General features: G+C 36.6%; 1 protein-coding gene across 2 annotated transcripts in view; it reads left to right on the forward strand.

Moving 5' to 3' along the window:
- The window catches only part of LOC109819647 (alpha-L-fucosidase 2), a 29,367-nt gene that overhangs the window by 4,687 nt on the left and 9,558 nt on the right, over nucleotides 1-15,122 (forward strand). For both annotated transcript variants that reach the window (XM_020385435.1, XM_020385436.1), the window contains 5 exons: nucleotides 1-125; nucleotides 3,804-3,949; nucleotides 5,724-6,667; nucleotides 12,174-12,306; nucleotides 14,403-14,561. In XM_020385435.1, the coding sequence (XP_020241024.1) occupies nucleotides 1-125; nucleotides 3,804-3,949; nucleotides 5,724-6,667; nucleotides 12,174-12,306; nucleotides 14,403-14,561 (1,507 nt within the window). The remainder of the gene's footprint in view (nucleotides 126-3,803; nucleotides 3,950-5,723; nucleotides 6,668-12,173; nucleotides 12,307-14,402; nucleotides 14,562-15,122) is intronic.

Below are 15,122 nucleotides of genomic sequence, written 5' to 3' on the forward strand. Positions count from 1 at the left end.
GCCGCCGCTGACGGTGGTGTTTACAGAGCCTGCGAAGCATTGGACCGATGCTGCTCCAATCGGAAACGGCCGCCTCGGGGCGATGATCTGGGGCGGCGTCTGCACGGAAACTCTCCAACTCAACCGTAATAAAGCTCTTTTTTTTCCCTTCTCTTTTCCTAATATTTTGTTCAGTTTATTATTTTCCGGAAACTGTAAGTTTTCTGATAGAAACTGTAAGTTTTCTGATAGAAACTGTTAGTAAGAGAAATTAACCAAGTGTTCTGCACGATCAGGAGCACAAGCAGTGATGAACATAAAAAAAAATCAAACAAAAATGAGTGAAGATCAAAAAGTAAATTTTCAGCTACTTGAAGTAATGTGTCAAACAGACAGAAGCGTATCACTTTGCTAATTTGTATTTCATAATTTTAGTATTAGTTTTTGCTTTTTAACACTTTTGTCAACCGAACGGGTTCCAATGGAGATGATCGAGTAACATGAAAAGTTATCAAAACACTATTTTTCAAACTCAGAGCCTGCGAAATGGAACATCTAGCCACTTCATTTTCTCACTTTCCATCTAGGTACCGTATTTCATCCACTTTCAACATATTGAGTCTGATGGGAGGAAGGGAGGGAGGGAGGGAGTTAAGGCAAATAGAAGTTCTAATTCTTAGAAAATCTCAAACTACAACTTTTTCTTTATATTCAAATTGCGAAGATCAATCTTGTTCTCGAGGTACAATTTTTATTAGTTTATTGTCAACAGTTTCAATATGAATTGCATAATTGGTGTCATAAATACACTCAAGATACAAGTTTTATTAGTTTATTGTCAACAGTTGCAATATGAATTGCATAATTAGTGTCATAAATATGATTAGTGAAGAAAGTTCGGGGCTAACTCTAGTTGGCTACCTCAAAGTGTGTCGAGATTTCTATGTCTAAGATTTCTTTGAGAGTTCCTGGTCCGTTGCATTAATAGCGGACCAAATAGATGTTTATCCTTGGATTTTTGTACCGATGCTGCGATGCAATGGTACGTATCTGTTTGGTGCATCATCAGTGTATTAGGGCCACTAAATATTTTCTTCCTTCTGAGGAAATTGTTGGATGGACAAGGACCACTGAATACTTTCTCCCTTTTAAAGGAGATGGTTGGATCAATAATCTGTTATTGATGATAACTAAATGTCGATCCAGAACTTTGGTGTAGTAGGTTTGCTGGCTAGAAATTTCATGACAAGAAAATATCTGCATGGCCCTTGTGGAGTGCCATTGTGTGCGAGAAACTGGTTACTTGGAACTTACTCCAAAATTTCCTCTGTACTTGAGACTATGGTTATAAACAAGTTCCTCCAAACATGTACATTGAGCTGAAATAGGGTAGTGAGCCTATTTGTTATCATGGTGTGGCTGTGAAAAAGGTGTTGCTTTCCCCTGGGAGATCAAACTAGAGCAAAAGCTCTCGCAGAAACTCCCCACAAGCTTATGCTTATTGCTTGTTCATCCATCCGAAGGCCTTACCTTCTGTGCCATTATGTGATTGGTTGTGGAAAATTTGTAGTAAAAAGAAATGAAGAAAAATTAATTTGTATTCCTTTAATCTCAGTTACAATTGGATTTTCTGATTACAAAAGAGAGGAGAATTGATGCAAATCCTCCTCTTTGTTGAAGTCTGGGTTCTTCACGGTGGTGATGGAGTGCCTCACTTGAATGCTCGTGTCGAATTTGCTCTCCGTTGACGATCCGAACATCTTGTTTCACTGGAATGTGATCTTCTCTTTACGATTTGACGTTGTGGAGAACTTGCGTGACAAGTTTAAAACTCTTGATGAGTTGATAACTCTGAACGAATTTGGAACTCTATGAAAGAGTTGATTTAACCGAAATCGGTTTGTCAGCCAAGGACGAGCTCCTCGTTGCTGAAGTTGAAGAGGACCTCCGTTGGAGAATGATGCCGATCCCTTCAGGCCCTTTTTGCTCCAGAAAATTCCCCCTTTACTGCCAAGTCCCAAATCCAAAAAGCCAGTCCCAACTCAATTGAGTTTTTCACTATTTATAGAGGATTTAGGGGTGTAATCGCTCCCTTAAATCTCTCATTAATGAGGGTTTAATAGGGTGTAACTGTCTCGCATAAATCTCTCCATGATAGGGTAGTGACCCCCTCAAATCGTGGGGAGAAAACGGTTCTGGAACCGTTCAAATCGTGCTTGAACGAGTCAAACGCTGAAAACAGCATTCTGGGCCCAAACTCTGCGTTTTAGACCTGAAACGCAGAGTTGGGCCTGTTTTAGGCTGAAAACGCACAGGTCGCGCTGTGCAGAGATGAACTCTGCGTTTTGGACCTGAGACGCAGAGTTGGGTTCTGCATGAACTGTGCGTTTTTGGACCTGAGATACAGAGTTAGGCTTCGTATGAACTGTGCGTTTCTGGACCTGGGATGCAGAGTTGGGCTCTGCATGAACTGTGCGTTTTTATCGTTGGACGCAGAGTTGGGCTCTGCATGAACTCTGCGTTTTTTTATCGTTGGACGCAGAGTTAGGCTCTGCATTTTAAGTCCACGAACTCTGTGTTTTTGATTCTGTAATGCAGAGGCGAGCCTTAGGCGGGCTTGGCGAGTTTCAGGCTAAGTCCAATGTTCAAGCGAAGTCCAGTCTTACAGATGGACTTCAGAACATAACATTCTGTGAAGAACATGTCATAACTTTCAAACCGTAAGTCGGAATTGGACGAATTATATATAAAAATCGGCTATCTTGACGAGACGGAGCCGACCAAACCAACCTCATAGGGATCGGTTTGCTCCGTCAGTTTTGCCAAATTCCTTACGGTTTGAGAGATATCTGCGTTTTGGTTTGAAGAGACCGTCGATTTGTAGTATCTTTTGCTAGAGCGTTGCAAAGATCGTCATCTTGTAACCTTCGTCTTGGCTCCTTGAAAATGTGATAGTCGTCAGATTATAACTCCCGATGTTGATTGTGAAGGCTGTTGATTAGAGCTTTCATTAGTTGTTGCGAAGGTCGTCAGATTGTAATCTTCATCGATCCACGTGAAAGCCTTCAAATTATAGTCTTCTGAAAGCCGTCAAATTGTAACATCCATCATCGGTGTTTGATGGGAATCAGCTATCTGCAGTGATTTTTAGACAGCCTACAGTGATAATGATTTACAACTACTGAACTGAGTCAAAAGGCTGGTAAATGTTTTAGAAAAGCCTTCGTAACCATTATTCCTGTATTGCACTATTGAATTTCGCCTTAGCCTCCTGACTGTGGCTGACTCTTTCGAGTTTATTATACATAGAGGTCTCCAAGGCTTCCCATGACCTATCTAGAACCAGCCCCTATCAATTTGGGCAAGTTGGGTAGATAATACATAAGGAATAGACTGGAGAGGGTTAAGAATATGAGGTCAACAAGCAGAAAGCTCTCCTGGTTGCAGGAAGAGAAGAACAACTTCAGGGTACCAATCTGCAATCCACCTGCTTGCAATGGCTGTATTAATAATGGAGAATAAAAAGGGGTTAATGAAGAGCTCCAAAGGAAAGTTTTACCTTGTAGTTATGAGCACAAACCATCAGCATTTATTATTTTTACTTATTTTTTCTATTATTATCACTAAAAATGCTTATTAACCATATTTGAAGTAATACCGTTTAATGTAAATTATTTACTTTTTTTTAACTACCAATTTCCTTATTCACCACATGATTCGTCTTATAGTTCTTTTTTCTCCATTTCTTCAGTTCATATTTTTCTGCACTCTTTTTTTTTTCCTAAATGTTAATAAATCTGATATTATGTTGCCTTCCCATGTAGATGATACTCTCTGGACTGGCATGCCTGGTGACTATACAAATCGGCAAAGTCCAGTTGTCGTTTCTAATGTGAGAAAACTTGTTGATAATGGACAATTTGTGGAAGCCTCTCTAGCAGCAAATGGTTTGTTAGGTCATCTATCAGAAGTATGCATATTTTTTGCTCCTTAGTTGCTATTCTAATTCTTTGCTGTTATTGATATTACATTTCAAGGCTTTGTTAAGGAGTGAAGTGCTATAACTATTTGTTCAACTGTCCTGTGAAACATTACTCTCATGATTTATTTTGCATTTGGGGTAGTTTCTTATATTAAAGAAATAAAGAAGAACATGCACCTGAGAAACAAGAGAACTTCATTTATTAGGAATTGTTAGATATTATTGGTATTTAGATCCAGTAGATATTATGAAATATTGTTGAGATTTTGTGAGATGTGATTAGATATGATTTTATCTCCTACCTATTTTGTAATAACCTCCCAATCTCTTTCTAAGAGTGACTAGGATTAGATGAATAATAATCTTTGCCTTCTCTATTTCTCTACAGGAATATTCCTTGGAATGATTTCTATAGATTTCTTCAGGATTTAATGTTGCTTCTGGTTCTTATCTTAAGCGATGATGCATGCTTTTTAATAGACAGTCCATCATCCCACTAATCTTATGTAATTTTCTTTTCAGTTTCCCATATTATTGTCTATAATTTTAATTCTTTTGATTTGTCATTTCTACTCAAGTAATTTGAAAATTGTCTGAGACCTTGTTCTTCTCTCCCCATTACATCTGCCTGTGAAACCATTTTATACAGCAATTTCCACTACTGTAAGCTGAAATGGACACCTACATCTTTCCTGCACTGCATTGAGCTTTGCAATTGCCATGGCACAGCGAGATGGACTTCATGTGTTGGTCCTGAGTCCTCAACGCTATGCTTGATTAACTGCAGCAGGAAAAAAATCTGAATCTTTGATTTCATCTGATAAAATGGCGTCATAAAACCTAATTTATTTTAAATCAAAAACCAAAATGTTCATCTAATTTAAAGCTCCCAGGTGGGGTTTTTGCATTGTGGCCTGCAAACAAATATGCAGATTCAATTGAGTAACTTTTCTTTACTTGAGCACAGACAATAATAAATGTGAAAGGATGCTCAAGCTAGTTAATTAAGATAATTTATCTTACAGCGGTCCTTGCAACTTTTAGTTACATTACCTATATTCAAGAGAGAAATCTTGAATTACTTGCTTGATGGTCTTTTTAATGTTTCACATAGACCTGCTTTTACTTACATTCATATTTTAACAAAAAAATCGTTATCAGAACAGTTTACATGTTGTGTCAAGGAGCAAATCTCATGTTACGCACATGTACACAATTTCTCAGTTTCTTCACTAAATAATAGAAACCATCTTTGTTTAAGTAATTTCGTTTTGTCACATTCTTTTCTTTGTTAATTAGCTTCCTGAAATGTGTAATTTTTATGTTGATTTGTATTAAAAAAAGGGAAAAGAATCCCATGACCCTCCTTTTGTACCACTACTTAGTGGACATCTTTCTTTCAGGATCTAAAACATGAATTATTTGAAACAGTTATGTAATTGATCGATATGGATGAAACTGACAATCTTTCCATAGATTAGTGTGCAATATGCTTTCTGGTATATCATTTTATGATCAGCACTACTCCTTACAATCTATGCTATTACTTGACGATTATGCAGTAACATGTGTGATTACTTGGTATCACTGTGCACTGATTAGTTAAGGGTACATATAACAATCACATATATAAACACATCCACACACATAAACACATGCACATACATAGGTACATACCAATACACATGCATATTAGTTAGGAATGTATTCTGAATTTTTTAGGTTGGCCTTGTTTCGTCTAACATTTTCTCTTTAACTGAAGGTTTACCAACCACTTGGAAATATCAACATAGATTTTGATGATTGCCCTGTTGGATATTCTGCTTATGGAAGAGAACTTAATTTAACAACTGCAACCGTTAAGGTGTCATATACTGTTGGTGATGTGGAGTTCACAAGAGAACATTTCTGTTCATATCCGCATCAAGTGCTTGTAACCAATATTTCTTCAAATAAATCAGGCAGCCTCTCATTTACAGTATCTTTGGACAGTGAGTTGCCATACCATTCAAGTGTGAATGCTGCAAACCAAATTATCATGGAAGGTAGTTGTCCTGCTAAAAGGATCCTACAAAAAGGCAATACATCTGTAGATCTGGAGGGAATTCAGTTCTCTGCAGTTATTGATTTGCAGATAGGCGGCGAAGCTGGTACGATACGTGTTGTAGATGATAATAAGTTGAAAGTTGAAGGCTCAGACTGGGCTGTTTTACTTCTAGCAGCTTCTTCCTCATTCGAAGGGCCATTCACAAAACCCTCAGATTCTAAGAAGGATCCTACTTTGGCATCAGTGGACACATTGAATGCTATTAGGAACATGTCTTTCTCCAAGTTACTTGCATATCATTTGGATGATTATCAGAATCTTTTTAATCGTGTTTCTTTGCAACTGTCCAAGGGATCCAATGCGACAACTGAAGATAGTAGGCCTATCAATCAGATTCAGGCCAGAACTCAGAAAAGTCTCATTGCAAGTTCTTGTGGAAGACCAAAATTATCAGCACCTGCCATAACAACTAAATCGACAAAAAATGCTATGGTATCTACTGCAGAAAGAGTGAAATCTTTCAATGTTAACGAGGACCCATCTTTGGTAGAACTTCTATTCCAATATGGCCGATATTTGCTCATCTCTTGCTCAAGGCCTGGAACTCAGGTGGCAAACTTGCAGGGAATATGGAACAAGGAAACTGAACCAGCATGGGAGTATGCTCTTTCCTCCCAACACTGTTTATTTTTCATCTTTGATGTGTTATTTATTTGTTTTGGAGGATTCTTTTTTTTCTCTCTTCTATTTGATGCTCCCTTTTTATGTCATAAAGTTTCATTTATCTGAGTTATATTTATGAATCTTGACATGGACACAATTACTTTGAATTGGTTATTTTCTTACATATATTGAGTTTCCTTATTTGAATGTCTGTTTGGATTTTGAAAGAGACAAAATCCTAGGGATGTTGTATGGCCTAAAGATTAGTGTCCTCTTAGGTTAGAGTTGGTTGTAAACAAGAAAGAGGATTCATTCAGTGCTATGTTTTGGGTTAAAGACTGTTGTTGTTGCTATAATAATAATGCTGAAAGCTTACTGTGTCGTGATGAATAGTCGTGGCACAAGGATGAAATCATCACTGATGCTAGCAGATCTCGCAGAGATGTTTAACTGTGCTTTGAGATGCATGAAAGGAATGAAAGGTTGATGGAAGATCGCAGCAGTCAGCAAAGGTTAATGCCGGGAAGCTACGAACATCACAGATAAGTGTTGCGAGACAGAAGATCATCACTGACTGGAGGAATAACCATGGTGGTAGGGAACAGCAGATATCAGGCTTATTGAGGCGCGCGCCTCGGGCGCGCCCCAGGCGCGGGGCGCTTTGGCCTGGGGGAAATGCGCCCCGCACGCGAGGCGGGGCGCTGCACGCAGCGAGGCGTGCGCCTCGCGTGCGCCTCACTTGCGCCTCGCGTGCGCCTCGCGCGCGCCTCACGTGCGCCTCACACCTGCGTTATGTAACATACTCTTTCTTCTATTTTTTTTAAATAATTTACATAATTACATATTTATATCATGTAATATACTCTTTCTTACTAGTTGCTAATCTATTTTCATCTTTTCATGTTTAACCTATAAAAAGAAAACAATAATTAGTAATTTAGTATACTTGTTTGCTAATTGTAACTTCATTCTCTAATTAGCATGCTAACTAGCAAATTATAAACATGTAAATATGTAATTGTTACATTCATTCTTCATCTTTTCATGCTAAGTAGCAAATATCAATTAAGAATACTAACTAGAAAATTATGAACAGTCATGTTTGTTAATTATATTTCTTAGTCTTTTATGTGACAATTTATAAACATATGCTCATAATTGTTAATCACTTAATTTGATGATTTAAATACATGTTTCTTGTATCTTTTTTATTACTTTAAAAATTCAGTTAGCATAATTTGATGATTTAAGTTGATATTCTCATAATTTTGGATGTAGGTAACTAATATGTTGCTTATATGTTTCTGTCTTATGATGTTGGCAAATATTAGTTTGAGTTATGCGCCTCAATTAGTGAGGCGCGCGCCTCGTTGTGCGCTTTGCGCATGGTGCGCGTAAGGGACCTTTGCGCCCCGCATTGCGCTTTGCGCCTCGATAACACTGGCAGATATACTAAGTAAGTTGTGCAAGGTGATGAAATGGAGATGCTAGTATGCTGCTTTATCAAACCTTCAGAAATCGATGCACATATTAAGGATTGATAGTGAGATTGACATGTTTCAAGAGTATGAAAAATTTTTGCTTGGTGCATTCTGGCAATAATAGAGTTAAGGGTCAAGCATAGAGTGGTATGGTTGTAAGACAATCATTTATGGACATCCATTTATCTTTTGATTAAGACAATGATAAATGTTGCAATGTTTGTTCTGAAATTAGATATAAAATGAAGATTATATATGTTTTCTCTAAAGGTTCTTCCAAAAGTTGGCACTAAAGAATGGATAATACAATTTGAGCAGGAAAATTTTTGGTGAAGATGAAGGTGAAACACAGTTAATTTTCTAGGTTATGTATGTTTTGGGCTCGAGGTCAAAGGTTGCTTTTGTGGTTTGCATATCGGTTTGTTATAAGTATGCAGGTGTTCAGAGCATAAGCTAATGGTGGGATCTAAGGAGAGGACAACTGTGGCGACCTGAAACGGTTCGTCTTCAGGAGTGAGACATGTAGGTTGATCTCAAAGAAGGCTAGTAACAATATAAGGAAAGATGTAAATTCTCAACTATATGTTTTGGATTTCTCAGGCTTTTCGTGCAGAAGACAGTCAGATTGTAAACTGGTCCGAGAAACAATAACTAGTTGCTGTCTCGAGAAGAAATCATTGCTCTGGTTCAGGATGTCAATAGGAGCATGGTGGCTGTTAAATCAACTGGTGAAGAGTTGAATTGGGCAGAATGATTTTAGTAGTACTTAGTAGGATGAGTTAAAATTTTTTTTTTGGTCAATGAAGCAAAATTTATTCATTCAACCATTTGGAAGTATATGTACAGCAAAAACTCACATTTTGAGTTATCTACAAAAACAATACAAGGAATAAACTTTTGTGCATGAATATCAGTCCAGGGAATGATAGCCGAAACCTGTAAACCCTATTACACTGATAACAACCATTCTCTGTCTTCAGCAGCTACTTCACTGTTTAGAATTATGGTCATCAAATCTACTTTGATCATTTTGATAAGAAGCTCAACTCCCCTGCTTTTCTGATTAAAGATCCTGTTATTGCGTTCAATCCAAATATTGTAATTGTATATTGAGGAGGTAAGAGCCATTCTTTTTTACTTTATGCTTGAATCCTTTACTTCGCAAATTGGGATTGAACCAGTTCAATAGTTGATTCCAATCACAGCTTCTCCATCTGAAACTGAGCCAATCCATAATTCCATTCCATACATCTTTGGAGAAATTGCATTCAAAAAACAGGTGACATCTACTTTCAGGCTTAGATCCTGAACATAAACATCACTGGTTAGCTTGGATAATACCTATCCGTAGCAGTTTATCCTGGGTTAGGAGCCTATCTTGGACAGCTAACCATGAGATAAACGAATGCTTAGGGCAATTAAATCCCCCCATATAGTGATACACCATGGAACTTTATTTGCAGCAGGGGAAAGAGCATGATACAAGTATGAAAGTTTGATTTTTGAGTAGCTATAACAGGACCTGATTAAATCTTTTAGATTATCCAAACCACCATAGCAAGTTATAGCCTTATCTCTGGCTTTTAATAGCTGTTTCCATGCCCAGGAATCATTAACTTTCATTTTCACCTGCCATATATTCCTGCATTTTAGATAAGTGCTATGAATCCATTTAATCCATTGGAGCTCTTTGTTTGTGTGTATATCCCATATGGTCTTTATTGCTGCTGCCATATTCCAGATAGTAGAAGAAAAAAATCTCCAGCCCTCCATACAATTTACTTGTACAAACTATGTCCCATGAAACCAGTGAAGCCTTGGATGCATGATCATGTTTCCCCCAAAGAAACTTTCTGCAAAGCTCAACTTTGTGAAGTACTTTAACTGGTAGAACATAGCTAGAGGTCCAATAGATTTGAATACCAAATATCACACTCTTTATCACCTGTAATCTACCAGCATATGATAGATTTTTAATTTTCATACAACTTTGGAATTGGCTTGAGATTTTATTGAGAAGAGGATTGCAACCAATGTAGTTTAGTAGTACTTAGTAGGATGAGTTAACTGTTCGACGATGAGCTATAGATATGCATCCACTAGCTTTCCTTAGGTTTTGGATTATAAAGACATCTCATAAGGTTTAAAGAGAATGACCTGGTTATTGCTTAGATTGTTCTCTTGTTTTATTTTGTTTTACATGAAGAGAGTTTAGGGTTTGGTGTATATATTGATGAATGGGTTTTGCGTAAAGAGAAATTAGGGTTTGCTCTACTGATTGACAAAGGGGATAGGCTTTTTCAACATAAAGTTTTTGTGTCATGGCCTGGAGCAACCATACTAGAACCTGTGTTTTTTTGTACTTTAATTATTAATATTGTACTTTGGCTGTCTCTGAGAAAATAAGTATTTGCTGAGAAAATAAGTATTTGCTGAACCAAGTTAAATCCAGTGTATTTTTAATCTTCTCATGCACCTGACAATGTTGGGCCTTAATTGAGGAAATCCCTAGAAATATATAAATTGCATACAAGTTCTTGTTATTATTTACAGTATGTCCCCTATAAATTCTAAAATTGCATCCCAATCTATCTTAAAAAAAACACGAAACAAGTTGGTAGCAAATTAAATTAGCCTATTTAAAGTGTACCGAGTGCATTCCTATTAGGTACTATCGTTTTATAATATTGTATTTTTATTTTTAGGTAAATAGGTACTCCCCAAGAAAATTTTTCTAGATTTGTCACTGGGTAAATCTATGCCAGATCACGAACAGCAGAAAATGTGAGTATTTGGAACATATTTTTAATTGGTTTACACTAAACAATACAATGATTTTTTATTTTTTGTTTTTTTCATTTTGGTGCGGTTGGGGGGGGGGGGGGGGGGCTTTCCGCTCAAACTAACTTTTGAGCTAGCTTTTCTCATATCTAAAGTGTTTGGTGAATCCCAATAAACTAACTAGCTAATAGTTCCCATTTTAAAAAGTTGGGATTTCCAAACTTGTGAAAAACTAGCCGATAAGCTCAGCTATGTTTGACCAAGCAAATAATTATTCTGCCGCTACAGCTTTAATAAAATTTTATCAGAAAACTATAAAAGTCAGAAGCTTTGAAATGCTAGCATAGGTTATAACCTTCTAAAAATAAGCCCTCTTGAACGCCATGAATATTTCAATATCTAGCTATCTTGATCGTAGAAAAGCATTTCTTTGGGGTCATTAATGTTTATAATGAGCAGCTCTTTGTTTGTGGGTCTACAGTGGATATTCAGTTGCCTTCACAGCTAAGTGCCAGTCTTCCTAGTTTCTTACATTTTTACCAAAGAGAAAATAATCTTTATGGCTTGCCCTTTATATGGAGTTATGGAGCAAGTAGAATCTGCACTACAAGTTTTCAGTTTAAAATCCTTAACTATTTGTAGTTGAGCAAAATGATCCTGATTACATGTAAACCCAGTGTTAAAAAAAAAAAAAGGTTATGCTAATTGGATGCGGATACGTTAAAAATAGTTTTCCTACTTAATGCTTAGTCATGCTATATTTAAAATATTTAAATAAGTGGAGAAGAAAAAGGCTTGCTGATGACGTGCCACCTACAAGCATAATTTTCTGGGGTCCCCCAGATTTGCAGCATTATGCCTGCTGTTTGACTAGGGATACAAGTGGAGATCGTTTCTGTGAATACCTGAACATGGAACACTGGATTAATATAATCAATAACTAGACTTGCATGCCACTTGGGTCTTCTTCATGCCCTGGCACGTCTAGATGAGAAGAAGCATTTAGCATTCTGTTGTTTTCATTTTGTATGTAAACACACTTACCTTTTCCATTTCTTGTGTCTACTCCTTGGTTGGTATCAGAATCCGTATACTACCTGTTTTATTCTTTGTGTTTGTTTGGGTTACGACTATGGATAACCTCTTGTAGAAGACTTATAATTGAGCATTTATGCATGCATCTGTGACACCCTTTTTAATGTTTTACATGGATAATCTTATCATTGATTTCCTTCTTCAGTGCAGCTCCTCACTTGAATATCAACCTGCAAATGAATTATTGGCCATCACTTTCTTGCAATCTTAGTGAATGTCAAGAACCATTATTTGATTACATTGCTTCTCTGTCCGTCAATGGGGCTAGAACAGCAAAAGTAAGTTCAGTTCTACTTGATCGAAGTAGAATATTGATAGTTAAGTCAAGGTCAATTTCTACATTATAGAATAACCTGTATGCGTCAAAATTTTGGATAGTTAACTGCAATTTGAAGTCATACTAAATGTTATAACAACAGTTTGGTATAACATTTGACAGTCATATATCCTCCATAACAGAATGGAATGGAAAAATAGGATTCATGTAGCCAACCCTAAACATTTGGGATAAAGGCTTGGTTGTTGTTGTTGTTGTTGTTGTTGATTTGACAGCCATATATCCAGTGTGCCAATTGTACTTCATGTAAATAGTTATTAGAATTTTTGACTGAAAGGTTATGAAAATGCGACCTCTGAGCTTTAGAAGTTGCCAGTTGGAGGTTATTAGAAGCTATTTTTTGTTTGTCATCAGTCAGTGAGTGTTTCATTAGTCTGTAAATCCAAACCTCCTAAAAAAACCAGTTCTTACCTGATCATGTTTTAGTAGAATCAATGCTTAATTAGTTCTGAAACAAAGTCTGAGTTTGGAACCATTAATTATACCCGGGCACTCAATATGTGACGTGGATAATGAAGTTAACCAGCATCATCTATCAATACATCTCACATTGGACCCATTCTGGATGTGAATATGCTAGGTAGAAGCTGTATTCAAACAATATTTATTCTTGCATTAAAGAAACCTTATGTCATCCATAGGTATCCATGTAGGATTCAAAAGCAATAAGACGAGAATTTCATTAAAAGCTTAGAGTTATATTTGCTTTCATAACCTCAATAATTTGTCAACTAGATAATGTTTTGATGGACCATCCTCTTATACTATTAGGCTTTTGGTGTATCTGATACATGGAGGGAAAAAATACGATTCATAACTCATAAGGTTTACTTTCCTATCATTATAGAAGAATGGACCCAGTTTGTGTTTCTTTGATGACAGTTTTCTCTCAATTAGAAAATCAGTCAGGTCAAATATTTCACTGGTAGCTTCCTAGTGCAATGACCAGAATGAAGGGAGCAAGTAGAAGCAATGATTTTTAATGAGGCTTATATATACATGACGCCATAATAATTCACCTGTAGAGATTAAAAAAAATCCCTTGATGAGCATTATCAGCAGCACACATGCTTGCAGTAACTTAATGTATTGCCTATCTGTTTAATAATGCAATAAGTTCTGTACAAAAGATGTTTGCGTGGACAATCTTGTACTGCATGAGCTTTTAGGTAGATAGTTTTCACTTGAGGTAGTTACAGTTTACAAATCTCAGAATAATAGGGGGTGCATTTCTGGCTAAATGCTGACTTGGATGAACATGTTTGATGGAGGCAAATGGGATTACTTCTGACTCTATTGCCAGATTGTCAGTATATAGAAAATTTTCCTCGTGACAAACGGGATTACTTCTGACTCTATTGCTAGATTGTCAGTATATAGGTTTCATAAATGCTGCATTGGGTACAGGAAAATGTTGGGCTTACAAAATTTTCCTCATGACAATGGAGAATGAAGAATAATAGATAAGAAAAGGAAAGCAGAACTTCCTGTTCGCGAGATTGCTCACGTTCATGATCATGAGACAACTAGAAGTATTCTGCTATCATGCTAAGCTCAAGAGAAACATACCCATCAAGCGCAAGATACATGATATCTCTAACTAACAATTGTTAATGCATTGGTAAGCTAAAAGGGTCTACTTGCTAATATCCAAATTAAATGGTGATATTGTGAAAAGTTGCAATAGTTCTATAGAACACGCGGTCTACCTACAATTCATGCTATAATCATACCATATAATCGTACTTTGTTCATGTTTATTTTCTTTTTATAACTCGAGTTGAGGAGGCAAACTATACTTAGTTTGTGTTCTATTGTTTAACCAGTGACAATAATCACGAATGCTATTTTGTTAATATATGTAAGAGTGCGTCTTCCGCATATCCTGAACAACTGACTGGATTTCTGACCATGCATTGTGTAAGTTAGCTATCATGTTGCATTGTACAAAATGTGGCAAATGATGAAAATTACTGTGTAACAGTATGTACACAAAACCTGAATAATTTCTTACTATCAAGACTATTATTTTTATAGGTCAATTATGAAGCAAATGGTTGGGTGACTCACCACATCTCAGATATATGGGCGAAAACATCACCTGATCGTGGTAAGCCCAAGTATGCCGTGTGGCCAATAGGTGGGGCTTGGCTGTGTACTCATTTGTGGGAACATTATTCGTTTACTATGGATAAGGTAAAGATTTAACTAGATAGAGCTCCTATTTTTCTAGATTCTCCTGTATAACGTATGTTGCAACACCTTGCATTATTCTATCATACAAGTCATTTTCAGCTTTTTACTACTAATATAATCTGATTTTTTTTATTGAATGTAGCATAATGCTCTTGGTTATGAGCTTTCTGTCTCGTGGTTATTCATTTGTTGACTTCGTAATTAACTACAATTTTGCAGATTAGAGTCTCTGCCTAAAGCATTATATGGTGTTGCCTGTTTTTACGCAATATACGATGATACCATTAAGGCCGTATTATGGTTAAGAAATACTTTGATTTAAGAAAATTACAGCAATCAGTGGCAGATCCAGGAAAAATTCTTAGAGGGGCAAATGATAAGTATCGATTTACCTAAATGAAAATGGGCTAATAATTTCAAAGGACTGAATAGAAAAGGTCTACTAATTTGTAAATGCTAACTGGAAATTGCTTGAAGATTCAAGTTGGGGTGCAAAAATTCTGAAACAATTGAATTTTTTTGTTTGTCTTTTTTTTTTTGTGGGGGGGGGGGGGGGGGGGG

This window comes from Asparagus officinalis, chromosome 8, assembly GCF_001876935.1.
Source record: "Asparagus officinalis chromosome 8, Aspof.V1, whole genome shotgun sequence".
NCBI lineage: Eukaryota > Viridiplantae > Streptophyta > Magnoliopsida > Asparagales > Asparagaceae > Asparagus > Asparagus officinalis.